Below are 14,792 nucleotides of genomic sequence, written 5' to 3'. Positions count from 1 at the left end.
GATCCCAAGACACTCTCCCTCCTTCGTAGTAGGCACCTATATATCCATTTACCGACCTAGGTCTTCTGTGGAAAACTGAGGCTGAAAGACTCAAGAGCAGGACACTTCAAATGGCTGAGGCAGAACCCATCAGCTTGCCCCACTTTGGGGAATCATCCCCTTCCAACTAGGGATATGAAAGTGAAAAATGTGACATGACCCGTCAGATCAACGTGCAGAGTAAGGGAAAGTCACACATATTGTGCTGGAGTAGCAGAAGGAAAAAAAGCATTGCACTGTGCCTCAGAGTAATCAAGGAGACCTAATCCAGTTCATCTGTGAGATAAAGCAGAGTGGAGGACGTTGAGTGGTGTCCTAACATGAAGAAGGATGTACATGACTGGTGAAGGAGCTGACTTTTTGTGCCATCACCAATGCAAAGTATACAAGAACTACATCAAATAAAGGTCAGCTGTCCCACCCTGGCCCTGTCACACCACAGGGCAGCGGAGGGACCTTTTTCACTTTCAGCCTCTTCTTCAGAGAGGCTTTGCTCTCTCCCTGCGCACCACGGGGCAGAGCCTGGCCCTGGATGCTCTGTGAGCGCCGTGCAGGTCGTGGCAGTCTGCGGTGAGGGGACGAATGCCCTGGGCCCCCTTCCTGCTCTGCCCAGGCCAGCAAGGGCCCCGAGCGGCCTCGTGTCCCCTGCCCCTGCAGCTCTGGGCTCCCTTCCCCAGCCCTGGCTCTGCAGCACCAAGCCCTGCTGGGAGCCCTCCCCTGCATGCTGCCACCGCTCCCTGACGCTGCTGCTGCCCTCTGCCGGGCACTGCCCAGCCCAGCCCAGCCCCTGCCCACCTCTCCCCACCTCCCGGACCTCTCCCCAGCCCAGCAGCGCAGGCTGGGCTGGCCCCAGGCCAGTGCCCACCGCAGCCTGCTGCAGGGCTCTGGGCACGGCCAGCACAGCCCCAGCCCCTTGCAAGGCACCGCAGCTGCTAGCACAAAGGCGGCTCTGGGCCTCCCCAGCAGCCCCCGCGCTGGGGCCAGCCACGGCTCAGGAGATGGAGGGCGTAGAGCTGGTGGTGCTGCTCTTCAGAGCCAGGGGTTTTGGTGTCCTTGGTCATCCAGGGAGTTCCCCTCTGCTCATTCTGCTCAGGGTGGGCAGCAGACTGAACTCCGTGGGGATCTCTGCTGCTTAGCCCCTTTCCATCTCCCCTTATGGCTCAGCAGCACAGGGCAGTGCTTTGGCAGGACCGTGGGGTTTCTCTAAGGGCATAAATGGCAGGCGAGTGCTACACTAGGTCGCAATTGTGGGGTTTCAGAGAGGTTGCCCTTAACTACACTGGACTTTTATGTGCCTTTGCCAGCAGGCTCCTCTAAACCCTTCTGGAATTGCAGAGCCCTCTTTAACCCATGGGCTCCTCAGTTTCACCTTTTCCTTTACCTTTCTCTACCAAATTAAACCACAGACGGTTCACTCAGGGGTCTGGCGAACAAGTCTTACGAGGAGCGGCTGAGGGAGCTAGGGTTGTTCAGCCTGGAGAAGAGGAGGCTCAGGGGCGACCTTATCGCTCTCTCTAGGTACCTTAAAAGAGGCTGTAGTGAGGTGGGGATTGGTCTATTCTCCCATGTGTCTGGTGATAGGAAGAGGGGGTGGGCTAAAGTTGCACCAGGGGAGGTTTAGGTTGGATATTATAGAATCATAGAATCATAGAATATCCTGAGTTGGAAGGGACCCATAAGGATCACCAGGTCCAGCTTCTGGCACCACACAGGTCTGCCCAAAAGTTTAGACCATGTGACTAAGTGCACAGTCCAATCGCTTCTTAAATTCAGACAGGCTTGGTGCAGTGACTCCTTCCCTGGGGAGCCTGTTCCAGTGGGCGACCACCTTTTCGGTGAAGAACCTCTTCCTTTTGTCCAGCCTAAACTTCCCCTGCCTCAGCTTGACACTGTTCCCGCAGGTCCTGTCCCTGGTGATAACGGAGAATAGGTCACCTGCCTCTCCACTCCCCCTCGTGAGGAAGTTGTAGACTGCGATGAGGGGTCCCCCCTCAGCCTCCTCTTCTCCAGGCTGAATAGGCCCAGTGACCTCAGCTGCTCATCATATGTCTTCCCCTCTAGGCTCTTCACCATCTTCATCACCCTCCTCTGGACACTCTCCAACAGTTTAATGTCCTTTTTGTACTGTGGTGCCCAGAACTGCACGCAGTACTTGAGGTGAGGCCGCACCAGCACAGAGTAGAGCAGGACAATCACTTCCCTCGACAGACTAGCAATGCCGTGTTTGATGCACCCCAGGATACGGTTGGCCCTGCTGGCTGCCAGGGCACACTGCTGGCTCATATTCAACTTGCTGTCAACCACAACCCCCAGATCCCTCTCTGCAGGGCTGCTCTCCAGCATCTCATTGCCCAGTCTGTACGTATAGCCAGGGTTGCCCCTTCCCAGGTGCAGGACTCGGCACTTGCTTTTGTTAAACTTCATGTGGTTGGTGATCGCCCAGTTCTCCAGTCTGTCCAGATCTCTCTGCAAGGCCTTTCCACCCTCATCCGAGTCCACAACTCCTCCAAGTTTAGTGTCGTCGGCAAATTTGCTCAAAACACCTTCTAGTCCTACATCCAAATCATTTATAAAAACATTGAAGAGGACTGGCCCTAAAATGGAGCCTTGAGGGACCCCACTAGTGACCGTCCGCCAGCCAGATGTGGCCCCATTTACCACAACCCTTTGAGCCCTGCCCGTCAGCCAATTGCTCACCCATCGTATGATGTTTTTGTTTAGTTGTATGCTGGACATTTTGTCCAGTAGGATCCTATGGGAAACCGTGTCAGAAGCTCTGCTGAAGTCCAAAAAGATCACATCAGCTGGTTTCCCTTGATCGACTAGATGGGTGATCTTATCATAAAAGGAAATCAAATTTGTTAGGCAGGACCTACCCCTTGCGAACCCGTGTTGGCTGGGACCAGTGACTGAATTGTCCCCCACGTGCGCTTCAATAACTTCAAGGATCATCCTCTCCACAATTTTACCAGGCACTGACGTGAGACTGACAGGCCTGTAATTGCTAGGGTCTTCTTTCTTGCCCTTCTTGAAAATTGGCACAACATTAGCCAGCTTCCAGTCCAATGGGACCTCTCCAGATTCCCAAGATCGTTGAAAAATAATTGAGAGAGGTCTTGTGATGACATCAGCCAGCTCTTTAAGCACCCTGGGATGAATTCCATCCGGATCCATGGACTTGTATGGATCCAGGTGGAGCAGCAAATCCCGCACACATTCAAGGTCAGTTGGGAGTTTGTCATTCCCACTGTCATGTTCCTCCAGCTCAGGGCACCCTGGGTCCCGAAGTCCATCATCAGTGTTGAAGACAGAGGCAAAGAAAACGTTAAACGTCTCTGCTTTGCCTATGTCATTGTCTGCGAGGAGACCCTCCCCTTCTAGTAGCGGACCTATGTTTTCTTTGGTCTTCCTTTTTCTGTTCACATATCTAAAAAAACCTTTTTATTGCCTCCCCCAGACTTGGCCAGCTTCAACTGTAGTTGGGCTTTGGCCACACAAATTTTCTCCCTACAAACGCAAACAGTGTCCCTGTATTCCTTCCACGTCACCAGACCCTCCTTCCAGCAGCCGTACACTTTCTTTTTTCGCAGATCTGTCATCTCAACCTTTGTGCTCCATGCTAGGCACCAAGAAGACTTGCTGTGATTTGACCAGGCAGGCAGCTCAGCACTACAAAGCTATTCATCCACTGGGATGGAGGAAAGAACTGGGAGGAAAAAAAATGTAAAAGTTCATGGGTAGAGATAAAGGCAGTTTCATAGGACACAAAAGGAAGACGTTATTATTATTATTGTTAATGTTAATTTTAATGTTCTAGACACTAATAGACTAAGGGCATGATATTTTTGAGTGCATATCATAAGACAGGAAAGGTGCTGGTGATTAATTGGAAAGTGTCAGACCAGAGCATGACAGACATGATATGGAATGAGGGGTGGATATTGTCCTAGTTTTGCCTTGCAATAGAGCAAATTTTTCTTCCTAGTAGCTGGTATGGTGCTGTGTTTCATATTTACAGAATTACAGAACAGTTTGGGTATGAAAGGACCTTAAAGATCACATCATTCCAACTCACCTGCCCTGGGCAGGGACAACTTCCACTAGACCAGGTTGCTCAAAGCCCCATCCAACCTGGCCTTGAACACTTTCACAGATGGGGCTTCCACATCTTCTCTGGGCAGCCTCTTCCTCACCACCCTCTGAGTAAAGAACTTCTTTCTAATGTCTAATCTGAATCTACCCTCTTTCAGTTTAAACCATTACCCCTAGTCCTATCGCTGCTCTCTTTGATGAAGAGTCCCTCCCCAGCTTTCCTGTTGGCCCCTTTAGGTACTGGAAGGCCGCTGTAAGGTCTCCCTTGAGCCTTCTCTTCTCCAGGCTGAAAAACCCCAACTCCCTCAGCCTGTCTTCAGAGGAGACAGCCTGTCTTCAGCCCCTTGATCATCCTCGTGGCCCTCCTTTGGATTCATTCTAATAGATCCATGTCCTTCTTGTGCTGGGGGCCCCAGACCTGAACGCAGTACTCAAGGTGTGGCCTCACCAGGGCCGAGTACAGAGGGACAATCACTTCCCTACTCCTGCTGACCACAGTATTCCTGGTACAATCCAGGATTCTGTTGGCCTTCTTGGCTACCTGAGCACCCTGCTGGCTCCTATTCAGCTGACTATCCACCAATACCCCCAAGTCCCTTTCCCCTGGGCAGCTGTCCAGACACCCTTCCCCCAGCATTATGTTGGGCTGTTGTGCCCCAAGTGCAGGACCCGACACTTGGCCTTGTTGAACTTCATACAGTTGATCTCAGCCCATGGGTGCAGCCTATCCAGATCCCTCTGCAGAGCCCTCCTACCCTTGAGTCGATCTACACTTGCATCTAACTTGGTGTCGTCTGCAAACTTACTGAGGGTGCACTCGATCCCTTCATCCAGATCACTGATGAAATTATTGAAAAAGAAGATACAGCCAATTTTTAACCCAAGAAAGCATACATCCCTCCTGGCCTTGAGCAGCCAGTTTCCCCAGGAGAATGCTGGGGGAAACAGTTTCAAAAGCCTTACTGAGGTCTGGGTAGACCACATCCACAGCCTTTCTCTTCTCCACTGAGCACATCACCTTGACTTAGAAGGAGATAAGATTTGCCAAGCAGGACCTGGCTTTGGTAAACCCATGCTGACTGCGCCTGGTCACCTGGTGGTCCTGGAAGTGTTACGTGGTGGTACTCAAGATAATCGTCTCCATGAGCTTCGCCACCACCGAGATCAGACTGACAGGCCTGTAGTTCCCCAGATCCTCCTTCTGCCCCTTCTTGTAGATGGCCGTCACATTGGCTAGTCGCCAGTCAACTGGGACCTTGCCTGATAGCCAGGACTGCTGAAAAATGATGGAAAGTGGCCTGGTGAGCACTTCTGCCAGCTCCCTCAGTACCAACACGTGGATCCCACCTGGCCCCATAGACTTGCGTACATCTAAGTGGAGTAGCAGGTCTCAAAACCTTTCCTCACGGATTATGAGGGCTTCATGCCACTCGCTGTCCCTATGTACCAGCTCAGGAGTCTGAGTACCAGGGGAACAACTGTTCTTGCTGCTGGAGAATGAGGCAAAGGAAGCAATAAAAACCTCAGCATTTTACTCATCACCTTTACCTATGTTTCCCCCCACAACCAATAGAGGATGAAGATTCTCATTACTCCTCCTTTTATTTTTTTTATTTTATGAATTAAAAAAAAATAATTATTATTTTTTTAATTATCCTTAATAGATAGGTTGGGCTCCAGTTGGTTTTTCGACCTTCTAATTTTGTCCCTGCACAGCCTCACAACATTTAGAATGCGGTTCCAAACAAAATGACAACATACATGAGAAGGAAGCAGAGAAAAGGTAGAATCCAGTGGAATTCAATCCCCTATAATTCCGTGATAGTATGCTCCAGTTTTATTCCACTAAACCCTGTGTTGTCCAAATTGTCCTGCAATTGTTGATGAAGTTATCTTGTAATAGACAGCATAACCAGGGTGAGCCATCTGCCTGCAGATATTAACAGCTGACAGAATGGAGCATCAGTGTGGAGGAACAACGAAAAAATGAAGGATTTCTCCTGCAGAAACCTCTTGACATTTGCAAGGAGAATAGCCCAGTCCTGCACCACAGGAAGAGGAACCCCACACATCAGGGCAGACTGGGACCCTGCTGAGTGAGCAGTGCCCAGGAGGAGGAGGGCCTGGGCACCACGAGGGATGCCATACGAGCAGTGGTGCTGCTCCCCAGGAACCAGGCCAGCTCCCTACAGAGCTGCCTTACGAGGAGCATGGCCACCAAGAAGATCTGAGTTCATTTGGGGAAATTTAAATGAGAAATAGTGGGAGTTTTCCTCTGCTAAGTAGGATGTACGTTATTAACGTCTTTCTATTCTTTGAGCAGAACCCGATGCGACTAAACAGCAGATGTCCAACAAAAGCTCCATCACCGAGTTCTTCCTGCTGGCATTCGCAGACACGCGGGAGCTGCAGCTCCTGCACTTCGGGCTCTTCCTGGGCATCTACCTGGCTGCCCTCCTGGGCAACGGCCTCATCCTCACCGCGGTAGCCTGCGACCACCGCCTCCACACCCCCATGTACTTCTTCCTCCTCAACCTCGCCCTCCTCGATCTGGGCTCCATCTCCACCACTCTCCCCAAAGCCATGGCCAATGCCCTCTGGGACACCAGGGCCATCTCCTATCAAGGGTGTGTTGCACAGGTCTTCTTTTTTGTCTTCTTTGTTGGAGCAGAGTATTCCCTTCTCACCATCATGTCCTACGACCGCTACGTTGCCATCTGCAAGCCCCTGCACTACGGGAGCCTCGTGGGCAGCAGAGCTTGTGCCCAGATGGCAGCAGCTGCCTGGGGCAGTGGCTTTCTCACTGCTGTCCTGCACACGGCCACTACCTTTTCCCTGCCCCTCTGCCAAGGCAATGCTGTGGAGCAGTTCTTCTGTGAAATCCCCCAGATCCTCAAGCTCTCCTGCTCAGATGCCTACCTCAGGGAAGTTGGGGCACTTGTGTGTAGTGTTTCTTTAGCTTCTGGCTGTTTTGTTTTCATTGTTTTGTCCTATATTCAGATCTTCAGGGCCGTGCTGAGGATGCCCTCTGAGCAGCGCCGGCACAAAACCTTTTCAATGTGTCTCCCTCACCTGGCCGTGGTCTCCCTGTTTGTCAGCACTGCCATGTTTGCCTACCTGAAGCCCCCGTCCATCTCTTCCCCATCCCTGGACCTGCTGGTGGCAGTTCTGTATTCAGTGGTGCCTCCAGCCTTGAACCCCCTCATCTACAGCATGAGGAACAAGGAGCTCAATCATGTGCTCTGGAAATTGATGACTAGATGTGTTTCGGAAGCAATAAATTTCCATTCTACCTCTGCAGGTGACTAATAATGTCAATGACTACAAGAACAACTAATATTATAGATATGATTATTTTTGTGTGTGTTTGTATATTTATGAGTGTTTTCGTTACAGGACTTTGTTTTAATACGGCTAAAGTTGCCCATTAAAATGATATGATTCCTCTCATTTCTTTCACGCTATGTACCTGTCGAGTATAGCTCAGAGATGCTGTATATGAGGAGCCAGGCCCTCTGTGAATTGAAATAAAAGAAAGGAGCCTGCACTGCCTTCGTTGTGTGACCTCCTTCCTGTGAGAGCTGCTCTGGCTCTGCAGGGGCAGTGCCATGTGCAGGGCTGCAGAGGAAAAGAGTCCCATCCCAGCAGCACGGCCAGGGAGCACCAGCGCTTGGGGCATGCCGAGCTGCTCTCTTGCCACTGCCCCCCTCTCGTGCTGAGCCCTGCTGGTGGGGTCAGGCCCGGCTGCTCCTGTAGCTTGGTGCCAGTGCTGCTGTGGGGCTGTGCTGGGACTGCAGGCAGGGACAGGCAGTGGGCACGGCAGTGGCACAGCTGGCCTGCACTGCAGCACTTCCCTCCTAAGGGGGGATCTCCTCCAAGGTGGACTCTCCACAGCTCAAGGGCTCAGTCTGCTGTGAGCAGGCAGAGGAGAGCTCTGCAGCCCCAGGGCATGCAGCAGCCCCAGCCAAGGAGTCTGGCGAGTGATTTGACTGCAAGGTCCCTCCTACCCTAGCACCTCCCAGAACTGGCACAGCACTGGCTCCTGTGTGCCAGAGAGGCTGGGAGCCCAGGAGCTGTGCCATGGGCTGGAAGGATCACAACCAGATCACTTCTACCTGGGCAGATTCTGGTCCAAAAAGGGGTTGTTTTGTAGGTGTGGTATTATGAGCTCAGTGGTGCCTCAGAAGCTCCAAGTCCAGTAGGAAGCTAATGGCTGTTAAGTGGCCTGGGAGGTGACTTTTTTCTGAAGCAGCTGACAGGTCATCCCTTGACTCCTGGCTGGGATCTGTGCCTTTAGGCTCACATCTGCTGGTCTCCATGACAGGCCACCAGATGCGTCTGCTCTGCACACAGTTTGTGAGATCCTCTCTTCCTAAGTAGATGGTAGCCCCCATAGTGGAAGAGGTCGTGAATACGGGTTGTCATGTCAGAGGTTTCAGCATTTGCCTCAACTCATCTTTCAGGGCTGCTTTTGTGGTGGTGCAGAGCTGCTGGGCACATTCTCCAGGGTGCTCCTACAGCCTTTGTGTGCTTCTCCATGCTGGCTTGAAAGCTGATTCTTTCTCAGGAGCAGAGTAGCCAACAGAGGTGAGACAGATACTCTGAGTTCATGAAAGCCATCAGAAAGCTGCCCCTGAGAAGATGACTGATATGGGGAAGTCAGGAGAAGCCTGGCCAGGAGAGATGTGAGATTTGGGGGAGGGAAGAAGAGCTTGGCCAGCAGAAGCTAATGATTTTGGAGAGGTAAGAATGCTCAGGTAATGTCGATCCCACCATAATGCAGACTTAAAGCAGTCATGTGAGGCCCTTAACCTATTTTAGCCTGTAATATTAATTCCAAAATCTAAATGCCACTCCAAACCCTGACAGGAATCCACTGCTCTAATTTTTGACCACAATATCCATTGAAGCCAAAATTAGTCCATAACGTCATTTACATTACCTTTACTCTATTGCTCACCCTGATCCCTGCCCTTAACACTAGCATTTAAATGCTCTAATAAACTCTAGTATTCTTGCAGACCTAAATAAAACACTAAACCAAAGAGCTTGCCCATACCGTAACCACAGACCTGACACCCCAAGCACAACACCAAACCCTCCCACTCAATATTTGCTTAAGCTCTCACCCGGAAAGGTTCGCGGTAGTCCCTAATGCCATACATGAACAGCTAACATCCGAAACCTGTCCTCCTGTACATTAACATCGTCACCTTCAACCCCTCTCCTAAGCCTTAACTTAAGGTGCTTGGCCCCTTGGAGCAGGGCAGGAACAGTGAGGTTGCTGTGCAGTCACATGGCATTCAGAAATGAGTGTGAGGGGCCATGGATCTGATCAGCTTGTGGGCCACAAGGAGGAGATGGGTGGGAATGCTCTGCTGAGCTCAGCTCTGCCTCAGGATCTCCTGCCCCAGCAGGAGTGTTAGCGTAGCAACCACATAACCACCAAGTGATTATATGAAGGTGCTTTATTCAGCACTGGAAGCCGGGGCAGGTGCCCAAATCTGGCTTCAAGTCCCGTTACTTCCCAGCCATTATTTATACATTCAACATTACGTAAGGCATACATATTCATTACAGGTTGCAACATCAGCCTCGCATTCCATTATAATTAGCTCTCCTCCCATTTGCACATGCGTGGTGCTCTCTGGTGGTCGTCCAGGTGGTCGTCCAGATGAAGTAAGGAGTCTTCCTCTCTGCTAAAATTTTCACCTTTCTCACTCGATGCATGCTCCCTCCGCTCCTTGGTTCTGCTTCAACTCATTTCAGCACTTCCAGGCCCTTATCCAAGGTCAGGTTGTACCTGTTCCCTCCCAGGGTTCCCCTTCAAAGATTCATTTGACTGTTCAGTATACTCCCTAAGTTTCCCAGTATTTGATAATATACTCCCTAAACTTCCCAGTATACATAAATTAATTGATAATGTAAGTACATTTGGCAATGCTTAATTATACTGTATGACCCATCACCTAAGAGACATTAATAAAACATCCATTCGATTCTCCCCAACACTAACAGGAGAAATGTGACTGGGGCAGGGACTGGGAGGTCACTTCTGTCTCTGCAGCTGATATGGCAGCAGCAGGAACGTGTCACGCAAAGGGACTGTGAGGTCCCTTGTGTCTGGAGGTGGCAGGTCAGCCTTGACTTCTCCCTGGGATGTGCACTTTGGGGCTGCCATCTGCCAGTGGCCCTGCTAGGCCAGCAGAAGGCCCCTGCTTGGCATGCTGCCTGTGGGATCCCCTCTGCCTCCATCCCCAGGAGGACCCAGACAGAAAGAAGGCCCGCACAGGGGTTGTCCTGTCCCTTCTGCTTGAGTCCAGGACTGGACAGCAGGAGGCACAAGGCTTGGCTGTGTCTAGCCAAGAAGCTGCAAGGCCAGCAGCAGGCCCAGGCCTTGGAAGATGCTGCTGAGGTGACTTCTGTCTGCTTGGCTGACAGGCCGCAAGGAGCCTGATGGGTTGGGATGCCTGCTTCAGGAGTGGTTTCCACCCTGATGGAGCTTTCTTTGGTAGTAGGAAAGAGCAGGAGAGAAAAAAGTGCCACAGAATTCACTTTGGAATGTTGGCACTCACCATGAGGAGGAGGAAAAGTCCATGGGAACAACTGGTCTTGCTGCTAGAGCCTGAGGCAAAGAAGACATTACGTGCCTCAGCCTTTACCTCATCTCTTGTCACCAGGTTTACCCCCACATCCATTAAAGGATGATGAGTCTTCTTAGTCCTCCTTTATTAAAGTGTTTATATAAACGGTTTTTATTGTCTTTGACAGTAGTAGACAGATTGAGCTCTGTGGTGGTTTAACCCGGCTGGCAGCTAAACACCACACAGCCGTTCGCTCACCCTCCCCCCTCCCTCTCTGGGATGGGGGAGAGAAACGGGAAAGTGAAGCCGGTGAGTTGAGATAAAGACAGTTTATTAAGACAGGAATATAATAATAACAATAATAATAATAATAGTGATAATGATAATAGTATTAATAATAATAATGTGTAAGAAAACAAGTGATGCACAATGCAATTGCTCACCACCCGCTGACCGATGCCCAGCCTATCCCCGAGCAGCCGGCCCCCCACCCCAGCCAGCCACCCCTATATATTGTTTAGCATGACGTCAGATGGTATGGAATACCCCTTTGGCCAGTTTGGGTCAGCTGTCCTGGGTCTGTCCCCTCCCAGCTCCTGCTGCACCCCCAGCCTGCTCGCTGGCAGGACAGAGCGAGAAGCCGAAAAGTCCTTGGCCTGGTGTAAGCACTGCTCTGCAACAATTAAAACATCAGCATGTTATCAGCGCTCTTCTCATCCTAATCCAAAACATAGCACCCTACCAGCTACTAGGAGGAAAAATTAACTCTGTCCTAACTGGAACCAGGACAAGCTCTACCAGCGCTTTGGCCCTTCTATCTTTGACCTGCACAGTCCCATTACATTCCGGACACAGCTCCAGACAAACTGACAGCATGCATGAGAAGGAAGCACAGAGGAGGTGGAACCTGGCAGCCTTCCATCCCCTGCCCTTCTGTGACTCTGTGCTGCGATTCCATTCAGCTGGTTACTCCTGTGTTATCCAAACCTTCCTGCAGCTCCTCATGCCGCTGTCTTGTCAGAGAAAGCACAATCACACGAAGGTTGAACTGTCTGCCTGCAGATGTTAACAGCTGACAGAATGCAGCATCCATGTGGGAGAACCTTGAGAAACCGCAGGATTTTGCCTACGGAAACATCGTGGCATTTACAAGGAGAAGAGCCCAGTCCTGCACCAGAAGAACAATAACCCCGCACATCAGGGCAGACTGGGACCCTGCTGAGTGAGCAGTGCCCAGGAGGAGGAGGGCCTGGGCACCACGAGGGATGCCATACGAGCAGTGGTGCTGCTCCCCAGGAACCAGGCCAGCTTCCTACAGAGCTGCCTTACGAGGAGCATGGCCACCAAAAAATCTGAGTTATCAGACTCAGGTCAGATCCTGTGAGATACCACACGGACAAGGGTCTGCAGCCAGCAAGAAAACAGGTACAGGTCTGGAAATCCCTAGGACAGCCTAGTGTGGAGAGCAGCAAGGGCTGTAACAAGGCTGAGAGTCCCAACAGGACCCAGGGCTTTGTGTCCATGGCTCTGGCTGTTGTCTCTGCCACTGAGGCCTAGGAGGAGACAGCTTATCGGTAAAGCACCAGGGCCTCATTGTCTCCTCGCCCCCACCCACGAACCAGGCAGGGTTCGTACCATTCTCCTGCACTTGGCCATGCACATCCCCATCTCCTCCTGCCCCACGAAGAGCCCTGAGCAAGGTGTGACAGGAACAGGTCTCTCTTCCAGGGTTCCAGGGGTCAAGGCCAGACCCTTGTGCTTGGTGAAACTCATCCAGATTTCCTACACATCAGGGTCACCTTCACATTGCCTTTGTCTCCTTGTCCTCACTGCCTCCAATGCTCTGCTCTAACGAGCTCCAAGGGAGGCTGTGTCAGTGCTGGCCCTCAGGGGGACACTGCAGGAAACTTGCCTCTGACTTGGACTTGTTGAGAGATGTCTTCAATTGTCTCTCAGTGCCTGAGGTTCGTGGGCTCCTCACCAGAGCCCCCCGAGGGGGGATTCCAATGCCTTGGGCTGGGCGTGTGGTGCTGAGCTGGGCCGGGCTCGTGGGACAGAGAGAGCTCGTGGCAAGAGGGCCCTGGTGCAGAGAGACAGCTGTGCCCAGGAGCAGCTCCTGTGCACAGCGCAGCAGGGCTTGGGGCTCTGACCGCAGCTGGCACGGGGAGAGGAGAGAAGGAGAGAGGGCTTGGAGGCAGTGAGGAGCGCAGCAACAGAGGGCAGCGTGTGGCAGGACAGATCTGCAGGCTCTTGGCACCGTGAGTCTCTGGCAGCAGGGCCATGCAGGTGGGGTTGCCAGAGGGGTCTTCTACAGCTGGCACATCCGATGCCTGACAGCATTTGTTGGGATAGGTGTATCTCTATTTCTCCAGCAAAGTGTAGAAGATGGTGTAGAGAATGGCATTTACAAGAGGAAATTTCCAGAGGAAGACTGAGGCTTGGTTTATCTGAAAGGGAAAGACCTTTTATTGGATTCTGTGCTTTCAGACTCCTGTTCTGGAAGGGAATCTGAGTGAATCTGAGCGCACAGCTTGTGGGATGGGGTCTGTGAGCATGGACAGGGAGGAGACGTGAGAACACAGAAGCGGCTCCCAGCAGGGACACGGGCAGGCAGCAGGGACATGGGCAGGCGGTGAGAGGGAGCTGCTGCCAGAAATGCTGTGCGAGGGAGGGCTCAGGCACCTCCCTGCCATCCCCTGCAGGGCAGGCGCCTTCCCTGGGACACCCCCTGCTCTCCTCTGCCACCAGCACAGCCTCTGCCCTCAAGCCCCCGCTGTCCCCAGCAGGAGCTGCCTCCTCTGCAGGCAGAGCTGCAGCACAGGAGGGTGTGCTGAGTGTCCGTCTGTCCCTCCCTGGCCTTGCCTCCCCTGGCAGCAGCACGCTGCCATTCCTCCTGGCTTCTCCACCTGGCCGTGCTGCTGCTGCTCTTGTTCCCAGGCTGCCTAGGGATGGGGGTTTCACCTGCCCATGGGGTGAGCCCTCGTGGTGCTTGGGGGAAGGGGAGTACGGGGACAGGGTGAGGGGTCTGGAGATGGGCACTTGGAGCCTGGATTCCTCTGCTCTCAGCAGTGTCCTGGTTCTTTTCAGATGAACAACTGAGTACAGCTTTCCTGCAGCTCTCACAGGGCAGCTGAGACCAGCACTGATGGACAGATTGCCTGTCCTCACTAAAGGACACTCTGCACTATATGGCCAGTCCCTTTTTCTCTGAGGATCCACAAAGTTTCCCTTCAAGTGCAGGAGAAATGCCCAGGATTTCTGTTTTAGAAAAACTCATCAGGTGTTGTGGGGTAGCAACAAGACACAATATGACCCCATGAAAGGAAAATGAAAAAAAAAATCCATATATATATATCTGCTCTGCAGTTGGGTGACCTGGGAGCAACACTGGGGCAAAGTTCTTTGATATCAGGCCTGAAGTGAATCTGAGATAACCCCATGTTCCTCTTTACCTCTGCCTATAGGGCATAACTGACTCTTCCATTGCCCACAAAGGAGTCCACTGCTCCCAGGGATACCCTCAGGCAGCATCAGGAAGAACTTATGAAAGGGACCCGCCAAATGTCTTCCTGGAAGTGGAGAATGTTTTTGGCAATATTAAATGAGAAATGGGATGAGTTTTCTTCTGGTAAGTCTGTTGTACATTATTACTGTTCTTTCTCTTCCTTGTGCAGGACCACATCCCAAAACAAGCAGATGTCCAATAGAAGTGCCATCAGTGAGTTCCTCCTGCTGGCATTCGCAGACACGCGGGAGCTGCAGCTCCTGCACTTCGGGCTCTTCCTGGGCATCTACCTGGCTGCCCTCCTGGGCAACGGCCTCATCCTCACCGCCGTAGCCTGCGACCACCGCCTCCACACCCCCATGGACTTCTTCCTCCTCAACCTTGCCCTCCTCGACCTGGGCTGCATCTCCACCACTCTCCCCAAAGCCATGGCCAATGCCCTCTGGGACACCAGGGCCATCTCCTATCAAGGGTGTGCTGCACAGGTCTTTCTATTTGTCTTCTTGATTTTGTCAGAATTTTATGTTCTCACCATCATGGCCTACGACCGCTACGTTGCCATCTGCAAGCCC

The 14,792-nt window shown here is 52.1% G+C and overlaps 1 protein-coding gene across 1 annotated transcript; it reads left to right on the top strand.

The window, feature by feature from the left end:
- The first annotated feature begins 194 nt into the window (after positions 1-194).
- On the top strand, positions 195-7,521 carry LOC136787686 (olfactory receptor 14C36-like). The gene is made up of 2 exons (XM_066985000.1): positions 195-219; positions 6,455-7,521. Exons 1-2 carry the CDS (start codon positions 195-197, stop codon positions 7,438-7,440), a joined length of 1,011 nt encoding a protein of 336 aa, XP_066841101.1. The 3' UTR covers positions 7,441-7,521.
- Positions 7,522-14,792: the final 7,271 nt, after the last annotated feature.

Source organism: Anser cygnoides, chromosome 30 (assembly GCF_040182565.1).
Source record: "Anser cygnoides isolate HZ-2024a breed goose chromosome 30, Taihu_goose_T2T_genome, whole genome shotgun sequence".
Lineage (NCBI taxonomy): Eukaryota > Metazoa > Chordata > Aves > Anseriformes > Anatidae > Anser > Anser cygnoides.
This window is presented reverse-complemented; position numbering and strand designations above follow the sequence as displayed.